Source organism: Meleagris gallopavo, chromosome 3, assembly GCF_905368555.1.
Source record: "Meleagris gallopavo chromosome 3, MGAL_WU_HG_1.1, whole genome shotgun sequence".
Taxonomy (NCBI): Eukaryota; Metazoa; Chordata; class Aves; order Galliformes; family Phasianidae; genus Meleagris; species Meleagris gallopavo.
Window position 1 is genome coordinate 74406212 of NC_139406.1, and position 10066 is coordinate 74416277.

The following is a 10066-nucleotide window of genomic DNA, read 5'->3' on the forward strand; positions in this document are numbered from 1 at the left end:
AAGTATGCAAGCCATCCTAAGATTTAAGATAGGCTTTCACTGTAAAAATTCACCACACTCAGCTTTCAAAAGGCATCCCTAGCTGGTCATCCTTGGGGAACAGCCATCTTTCATGAGCACTTTCATCACACCAGGCTCAGCTCACTGCCCAACAAAGCAACCAGAGAACGTGAGCTGAACTACCTGACCACTCTAAGGTTTTTTTTTTGACTTGTTCCACTTATGTATGTCTATCTTCCTCTCCAAGCCATGTGTCAGGAAACTAGTAGTTAAAAAAAAGAAAGGAAAAACATTTTTGACACTCACTAGACATGTGCAAGACCTTCTTAATCTGGTAAGTATCGTGAAAGCATGATGCACTGTAAATAGAAACCTCACCCAATAGCTGCAGCAAGAATTGCATCATTTTCTCTTCTTACTCAACACTGAACAGCAACAAAAAACATTTACAGGTGCTAATATCTCATCTGACGTGTTGCAGCTTTAGGCTAATAAGAGTACATTAAAACAATTAAAGCAACTTCCACCATCTCCAAGATGAAAACCTTTACTGGAGCAGAGGAAGCAACTTTTCACTTGTCTCTGTAATTTTAGCCTAAATTTCTAAGTGTCGACTGGGTATTTAAAGAACATACCGTAAAACTCACTGCAGTGAAACAATCCAAACACGGCATTTAAATACAGAGAAGTAAAGTAAGATGTTCACACGCTGCACATCTCCAGAAAGAAGAAAGCCTTTTTGCACTCTGCAAGTAACACGGTGGAGTCCCAGACACAGTATCAAAGGATTCCCTTCATTTTTTTTCCTCAAGTTGTTCCTTTGCAGCATTACAGTATAGGCAAAATCCCTCCAAAGCAAACTTGGCTTTCTGAGGTGCACAGCTCATCACAGCCCTTTTTCTGCATTGCTGAAAAGCAGATTCTCTCTTCTCCACCCGTACTGCAGGTACAGCACTCCAGGTGCTTCCCCTCAGAGCAGCTAGCATTTTGGCTCCTCTACAAGAGCTCGTAAAGCAACACAGTACCTCCTCCTTCACATCTGGCCTACAGCAGTCCTGTTTCAGGGCACAGCTTCACTCAATACAGCTTAGTGCCACAAGAGAAGCAGACAGCACACCAGCAAACCCCTGCTAACCCCCCACACCCAATGATCCAGGGAGGGCAATCCCCAACACATGATCTGTCCCCACAGTATGGTTCACCTCACTGGAATGCTTCATTAAGGACCTTTAAATCCCTGCTGTAGAGACAGATACAGTTCACCAAAGTCAGCAAATTGCGTCAATGTCTTTTGGTGGCAGGGAGGGCTGCAGGTAGTGATGCTTTAAGTGAGGTCAAAGCTGAACAGAAAGATCTTCATGTCTTCACTGAAGGTCAGACAACACCTCTGCTCTCTCAAGAGTTTAAAAAAAAAAAAAAAGATTAAAAGTCAAATTCTTTTCTCATTTTCTTTCCTTTCTTTTTTTTTTTGAAGAGCTTATTTGTATTTACCAGAAAGAAAAAGATGTACCTCTGATCATTTTCACAGTTGATAGAGAACAGCAAACCTTCATGTTGAAAAAGAAAAACATACACAGAGACGTTTAAAAAAACAAAATCTTGCAAGATGAAGAGAAATTCGATTGATCCCACCTCCACCAAAGGAAGCATCACAAATCTGCAACTTCCAGCGATAAGAGTAAGGCCTACAGCTCTCATCAAAACCACTTCCAAATCAGTAAATATTTCTTTTCCAGTTAAAGCTTTGGTAAAAGACAGTGTAGAACAAATACTTCTATGTATAAGCAGTGTCAGACACCACAGAGAAAAATACGCAGTGAAATGACAACGTGTAATAGTGTTCAGAGGCCCCAGTTAAAACCCACCTCACCACAGAGATGAAGGCAAACACGCTGCAGAAAGCACCACCACAAAGTCCTGAGCACAGAGCGCTGAAGCTTCCCTAGGAGCTGCTTTCCAGCAAACTGCAGCTGTATGGCTATCACTGGATGCCTGGATCACTGTGATATTCCCAAATGTCTACAGTGATGGTTGGAGCAAGGAAAAAAAAAAAAAAAAAAAAAAGAAAAAAACTAAACCAATCAAACAGAAAGTAAGCTCCTATGTACTCCTTTCCACTCTTTTTTCCTGAAGACACAGATTTCATAAAGTGGTGAGAGCCTCCAGCAGCCTCCATGCAATCATCTGCCGAGTTACACTACTGCTGTCACAAAACTCAGTTGGCAGACCTCACGGCTGGCAATAAACCAACACTGATAGTTGGTAGCTCCAACACAGTCAACTTCCAAAATAGCATTAATCATCCGAGTGTTTCTGGTTTTTATTTCACATTCTACATTGTAAGATTGAAATAAAAAGTTAAATATCCGAAATGCAGGGGATCGAGGCTATTTTGAAGCATCTTTTCCAGCAACAGGTAGTAACTGGCTTACTGAAAAAGAGCTACCCTAATTTCATCTCTTTTTGGATATACACAATGTAAGGAGTCTCCAAGAGACACCTTATGGTACAACATAACAGACTTGGGATTACAAAAATAGCCACCGAGCATGTCTGCACTTCAAGAAGAGGCAAGCTCCATACCTCTCTATGGGTACAACTTCTCTGTCAAATGTACCAAAGATCTTGAAATCAATACAAAACTGCTCTTTTTTTTTTTTTTTTGTCTCTAGAAGGGAAGAGTGAAATAAGCAGTACTGGGGAACACCGACAGACAAACTCTTAACTCTGTGCTCTACATTTTAACTGTCAAAATAACATTAAAATAACACTAGGCCAAAAAGATACCGAATTTAAGATGTGAAAGGTGAATAACTGTTGCTATAGTGGACTAATCTGTACTGTGGCCACTTTGATTTCAACTGATTAGCTCAAAACATTGCCCCAAAAACATGTATACCTTGAAAATTACATTTTCATGCTTAATTCAATACTTTCTTACCTCCAATTTTTAATTTCCCACTTTAAAAGCCTCTAGCCACTGTAACTAGGCCTTGGCCCCACATCCTCTGGGGCACAGAGATGCCTACTAAGCGCAGTCTTCTATGTGCGTTAATCAAAACCAATCCCATACAGGAGTTCACTGAATTCAAGTGTAAAACAACCAATGGAAAAGCACACGTATTTTTTCTACCTGATTTTGTTTCCCTTGAAGTGGCTGCTGTGTTGATACAGGGAAAGATAGAACTTTTTACATACAATACCTTGTAAAATTAGCTACCAAGATTGCAGACAGTGTAATCACCACTATGGAAGGTACTCCAAAGCCCCCTCCCCATTTTCAAACACATCCCACATTCCATTTCATTTAATTCAAGAACAGCTGACCAGAAGTGTTACAGCACAGTTAGAGTAACTGCAGAGCTTGCCGTGCTCCGGTACATCTTCGGTTGCTTTATTCAAGCATTAAGTAACTTCTTACATAACTGTTTGTACACAATCACATTTATTTACTCAAACTTCAGAAAGTTTAAGAAAAAAGGTATTATGCACATTCATTAAACCCACGTGGCTTAATTATATATTTATGACATATCTTCTTTGAGTTTCCACAAAGCATACTTGTGCAAGATTTAATAAACACACTTACTATACCAGAGTTGCCTTAGAAATATGCAATTGATCACAGATTTTAACCTTTAGAAAATTATTAGAATGTGGATGTTGACTGATTTAGCTTAGATTTCTCAGAATTAAAGTTGTTTTCTGACAGCTCTGACATACACTGCCATCCCTAAAACACAGCTATCAAGATATTAATCCTTACTTTTTCATTGGTAGAATCAACAAAAATGCCCAAACCGCACAGATAATTTGAGAATGAAAAAAAAAAAAAAAAAAAAAATGAGGCTATGTTTGCAGCCCAACTGCTATTTTCCTGAATTCCTCGTGACTGGTCACAACTACTCTCATCCCAGATCACATCACAGTGCAGTTTCGCATTACAGTAGCCAAAATAAACTTGATGCTTTCAAAATGGAAGGAACTCAATCCTGTTTCCTCTTCCATTGCTCTTTACTCCCATCCTCCCTCCTGCAGCACTTTCCAAAATCCTCCCTTGTTCAGTCCACCTACCCTGATGTGTACCCACTCAGGAGTTATACTCACCAATCCACAAAACCGTGCTTACTGCACAGTCTACCATCAAGCCAGGTTCACTGCGGGATCAGACTCACAGATGATGCAACGTGAGAGGTGAGACAAACAAACTTCTCTCATTCTGTGAGGGCAGTTACTTTGATTTACACTTCCTCATCAAAGTCCCAGCAAGGACATTCGCAGCCAATCGCCCGTGAGCTCAAAGGAAACAGCCTTTGGGCCACAGCACAAAATACAGACAGAAAAGGACCCTGGCAAAGCAAAGTCCAAACAGGCACGGACAGTGTATGTGTAAGTAACCTCAGACAATCAGCCGAGTATCAAAGGATGCTCACAGGTAAATGCTGAGGAGCTAGTGAGAAATTTGCCTTGGAAGTTATGAAGTATACATACACGCAATTTATTTAAGCTGTTTAAACAACAGAAGTTACATTAGTTTCAGTGTGAAATAAATCCCATTCTTATTTACCAACTAAATTAGAATGAGGCTGCCCAAAGATAAGTCAGATTTCTTATTCAGATCTACAAGGGAAAATTAAAAAAAAAAAAAGCTTCACACATTTAAGAAAGTAAAGAAAGAATGTGCAGGCAGAATTTCTACTGAACCTACTTTGGTTCATAGATGAAGATGATAATAAACTGAGGAACATGCTCAAGTTCCCAAATTATTATCCTTAAGCAATATTGAAATCAAGAGATCAAACATTAATGCCCTGCTTCCTACTGTATGAACCATCACTGGTGGTACAAACCTAAAGTCTGGAATAATAACACCTTGACAGCCCTGCCATTCCCTCACTCCAGACTAGAAGTCAGCACATCTCCAGTCACTGAAGCTCGTGAAGCTGTTGTAACTCGTGGAATTCAAATGCCACATTAGCAATGTTTCCCCACAAACAAACACCGATTTCTCTTTGAGGTAAGCTAATTTCACTTGTGCTTCATTAGATTAAGAAGCAATTTAAAGCATACCAAAATAAACCACTGACTGGAGCTCAAGTAAGTACCGAAGGCTTCAGTACTGCACCCCCCCTCTCCTGGGCAGGAGATGTCCCACTAGGACCAAGGACATGGAAGATGGAGCTCTGGACTTCAGACACGTGGAACATTCCCTCTCCTGCAGGCGTCTGGGGCCAGGACACAGCTCCTCATCCCTGCTGGCTTCCTGCACAGAGCCACACCACACCCTGCCCCAGCTCTTTCCAGCAACATCTGCTTGGGATTTTTAACTGATTTGCTCATCAGTATATGCAGAGGGGATAGAAAGTCTGCTGGAGCAGCAGCCCACATATCCATTCTTCACTTGCCCATTACTTGGAAATGATGCTTTTGGGTACCCAAGCAAGGAGACACACAGGCACAGGCTGAAAGAATCTCTCTTGCCAGGTACTTTTTTCATGGAAGTTGATTATCAGAGAGTATAAGCAACATGGACTACGTAAATTTAGAATGCAAGTTCATTTCTCAGTTTAGACATGGCCTAAATTAAGTAACGTTCAAATAACAGAGAAAGGCACTGAATGTATTAAGGGAGAATAAACTCACTTAGAAGCGAGAGACTCCTTTTTTCCCCCAAAGCTGACTGCGCATAAATACCCACAGAAGCCCAGAATGAGCTTTCTCAGTCCCATTAATTACTTCAAAGAGCTTACCGTGAGAAAACATACTACATACCACTCACCTTACATTCAGAATACCCAGTTTAACTAAATTCATTAGGTCTCATCTTCACAGGGGAGAAAAAAGCCCATTAACCATGCGTCAATAACCACTTCAGAAATGGCATCTCACCTTCTTTATACTGTAACTTGAATGGCTTAGCTGATGAGAATTTTCTTGTAAGAAAGTAGTAGCAAAGGCAAAGCCTTAAGACAAATCCTGTCCTTAACGGGAGTTCATGTTCAGAAAGCCACAAAGCCTAATGCAAGGTGAAAGACTTCCCTTTCCACACAACAGCAAGTTCAGTTGCTCCTGTGAGGTTTCATAAAAGCCAAGAAATGGTTATTTGTCATCATTACACCCATTTCCTACCCTAACATAAAATAAATAGGAAACCAAAAAAAAAAAAAACCATTAACTAACACTTGCTATCTATCCAACTGTGTGCCACGCTTCCTTTACAAAGTGCGAAGTCCCCAACCCTGAAACATCCATGGAACAGGTGGATAACCAATAAATATATTTAACTCACGCTGCAGCAGAAGCTCGGCATCTCTTTTTCAAAGGTTAAAGTAATTATTTCTGTCCCAAATGCTTTATGAAGTTGTTTCTTAAACTGCAGGTCATACTGATTTTTCCTCACATTAGGGCTTTCATATTCAGTTCAAATAGAATACACTGCAGGGGTTGGGGAACCCCAAGCTGCCCATTTTCCCAAATAAAACTACCAGAATAGGCTTAACTACTTCATCCAAAACCCAAGCACAGTTTGTCACTCATGGATGGTTGGATGGGGTGTTCCTATGGGTCTTTTCCAACCTTATTGATTTCATGATTCTATGATTTCAAACGAATGAATCCTAACAGCTTCAGAAGCAAATCTAGCAGTGCACTCCATGGGCTTCTTCCAGTGCAGCTAGCTTCTGGACATCTGAATGAGCACCACGAACAAGCAAATGTTGGAAGCAGAGAGAAGTCCAGTGACTGCCATCAAAGCACAACACTAACCATTTCCAAAAATGCTAATTAAGGAGTACAGTCCCGTTACACCTCTGCAATCAGGCATCTCTCAAATTGTTGGGTTCTATAGTTACTTTTTCACTGCAATGCATTTCACTGTTCTCCAAGTTGCTGCATGAGTAAGAGGGATACCTAATTGCATAGAAAAGTGAATAAAAACTGCAAGACAGAATGACATAAACTGCACCAAACCAAGCTGAGGAGAACTGCCTCCTCATATTGTGGAGACAGCCTAAGAGCAGAACAATACTTCAACAGAAGAATGCTTTCCAAATTCAATTCACCCACTTACCATATCTACACAGATGATTAAGCATAGTGTTATCAAATACTTTCTTATAAAAAAATTGAAAGCCATCAAGTATCCTGAACACATCAAGACCACAGGTTAAACGTGATTACTGCATGCATGAAAGGAATATAATCGAGCATGTTCTTCGTGCACTGCTAATGAACCTATACAACGAAGAGTTATAGTTCCAAAGTCAGATTTTAAGATGTGATCATTATTCAGAAAGCAGATAGAAAACAAGTCAGGCTATGGCCACCATCTGCAGCACTAACTGCAATGGGCAAAGGGTGGAAGAAACATCACAGAATGAATCATAGAACAGACTGGGCTGAAGAAGACCACAATGATAACTAATTTCAATCTCCCTGCTATGCGCAGGGTCACCAATCACCAGACCAGGCTGCCCAGAGCCACATCCAGCCTGGCCTTGAATGCCTCCAGGGATGGGGCATCCCATCATACAGAAACGACAAGTTCCAAGATCCTAACTGCTACTTGCACAAATATGAAAATTCATTAAGCTCTCCTGATCCTGATCTATAGGGACAGAACAGTTACTGCTAACGCTGACCTGGCATTTCCAGCACCCTATTTATGAATCGTTGCAACTTCACCGCACTACAGGTTCTGATGCACAACCACCACACTTGTAAAATTACACTTATGAAATGGAAATGTATGCCTTGCAGCTCAGATCAAGAGCTACCTGATTTTTTCAGAGCAAGTCACTACTTCAGGGCACCTCTACTGCCTTCTCCACATATTAATTACCACACCTGATGAAGCTTCCTGTATCAAGTAGAAGTCGCAAGTGCTGCTGCTGCACTAAGGAGCAGAAAAAACAACTTGAGAAGCATTATGAAGACTTCAGGGCCACCATATTAGATAGTAAGTCAATAAAACACATAACATTAAAGAAAAAACTGACAAGTTCTTTCAATCCGAGCAAGGTATGATAACTATATGCTAAATGTTTTCTAAAGAGTCAATCAACATTAAAAAATAAAAAGAAAGATAAAGAAAAAACACTGGGGTCCTTTCAAGTTCAAAGTCCTCAATCACTGCCCTAAGTGAAAACAGCCCAAGGAGGAAACAAAACTCCTAGCACAGCATCACCTGTCTGTCTGTCACTCTAAGGGAGCAGGATGCTTGCCAGAGCTGTGTGGCAGCCAGCAGGCAGCCAAGCAATCCCTTACAAATGGGCAGGCCTTCTCCGGGTCGGGTCCTGAAAAACGCATCAGCAGGTTAAGAAATAAACAAACACATCACATTGAGATGTTGCAAGCCCAGGACCCATTTTATGTACAGGAGTTTCCTTTCCCTCTGTAAGGGCAGGGATGATGCAGTTTTTGGCAGAAGTTTTATCTCTATGATGACCTATTTTCCTCGCCATAAGCTCTGGGACCTCAGCTGTGCATTAATGGAGATGTCTCAGCAGAGATTTGTCGCTTCTCCTAATGCAAAATGCCAACAGCAGCAAAGTTAGCTGGACCCTGACCTACCCTGCAGCCTGGTGAGATGAGAAACCAGAGGAACGGCACTAAAAGCCTGCACTCCTATAAATTATAAATATCAAGAAGATATTTAAAAAAAACAAGTAACACTTTTCAGCAGTGTAAAGAAAAAAAATAGTAAATGCAAGCCTCTATACATAGCTCAGGATTTTTAATTGTCTATCTGCACATACGTCTCTAAGAATCAAAGATTAAGACCCACACTTTCTTAAGAACGACGAGGTAAGTGCAGTGGTGGCATTTACAAACTACGATACGGGCTGACCGCGATTACTGCAGGAAAACACTGGGCTGCAACGCAGAGCGCTGTCAAACCCGCACCAAGCAGGCAGGAGAGCTCGCTTCCAAGATGTACTTCCTCCCGAGCGCTCCGCTTTGGCCCCATCCGCGGCGACGAACAAAGTTGGCCGCGAGGTCTCCCGGCCGATCCTCGCCGAGCCGCCCGCAGCGGCCATCAGGAGGAGCCGAGCCGTGCCTTTATCACCTCAGCAGCCGCACGGCCCGGAAGGCAGCGCGGATCAGCGCAGCGCAGCAATCCCCCCGCACCCCTCCGGCCGCCCCGCATCGCCCCCCCGCAGCACAGAGCTCCTCTGGGGAGCGGAGGGGGGGACAAACTTTGGGGCCGAAGCTGCACAGACACTGGGATTCCGCTCGAGGCGGGCGCCGAGGTCCCCCGGGACGGCTGCGGGGCGGCCGTGCGGGAGGAGGGGGGATCCCTCCGCGCTGCTCAGAGCTCCCCGGTCCCTCCCCCGCCCCGCCGGGGGCCGAGCCGCGCCGGCGGCCCCTCCCCTCCGCCCCCCGCCGCGCGGGGCCTGCCCCTCACCGGTCATTGAGCTGATCCTCGGTGCCCGGCAGCGGGTGCACCACGAAGTGGATCGAGGTCATGGTCGGCGCCGCCGCCGCCGCCCCCCCCGGCGGCGGGAGACAGGGAGGCGGGCGGGCGGGGGCCGGGCACACAATGGGGGCGGGGGGGAGGGGGGCGCTCGGCCTCCGGCCCTCCCCCGGGGGTGCTCGCGGCCGCCGGCGGAGCGCTGGGCTCGCTGGGAGACGCGCAGGACTCGAAGGAGAGCCGGCTAAGCTACGACGGCGCCGGGAAGAAGCTCGTCCCGCACCGCGCTCACACACACGCCGCCATCTTAACTTCCAGCGGGCCCTTCTCCCTCCCTCCCTCCGTGCGCCGAGCCGGGCGGGGCGGGGCCGCGCCGCGTAACCACGCTGCAACGCTCGCGCCGAGTGGCGGACGCGCTGCCGGGCGGGGCCGTTCCACTAAAACCGCCGCCGATAGGTAGGCGGCTCGCGCCGTGCGCGGTGACGTCATGCGCGGGGGACGTAGGAGACCACGTGAGGCGGGGCGGCGAGAGCCTGGCCCGCGCCTCGGGGAGACCCGCGCGCCGCCCCTCCCCCCCCTTTCCCTCCCCCCGTTTTCCTCCCTCTCCCTCCCCCAGCGTCCTCTCAGCCGCCGCGCCTGGCGGGCCGCCCGCAG

General features: G+C 45.0%; 1 protein-coding gene across 15 annotated transcripts in view; it reads right to left on the reverse strand.

Moving 5' to 3' along the window:
* Positions 1-9762, reverse strand: part of UBR5 (ubiquitin protein ligase E3 component n-recognin 5) — a 78951-nt gene extending 69189 nt beyond the window's left edge. For 11 of the 15 annotated variants that reach the window (XM_085221516.1, XM_085221507.1, XM_085221510.1 and 8 more), the window contains exon 1: positions 8905-9053. In XM_085221516.1, the coding sequence (XP_085077642.1) occupies positions 8905-9038 (134 nt within the window). In that variant the 5' untranslated portion in view covers positions 9039-9053. Of the gene's footprint in view, positions 1-8904; positions 9054-9406 lie in introns of those variants that run through there. The other 4 variants (XM_085221518.1, XM_085221517.1, XM_085221514.1 and 1 more) reach the window with 1 other exon arrangement.
* Positions 9763-10066: the final 304 nt, after the last annotated feature.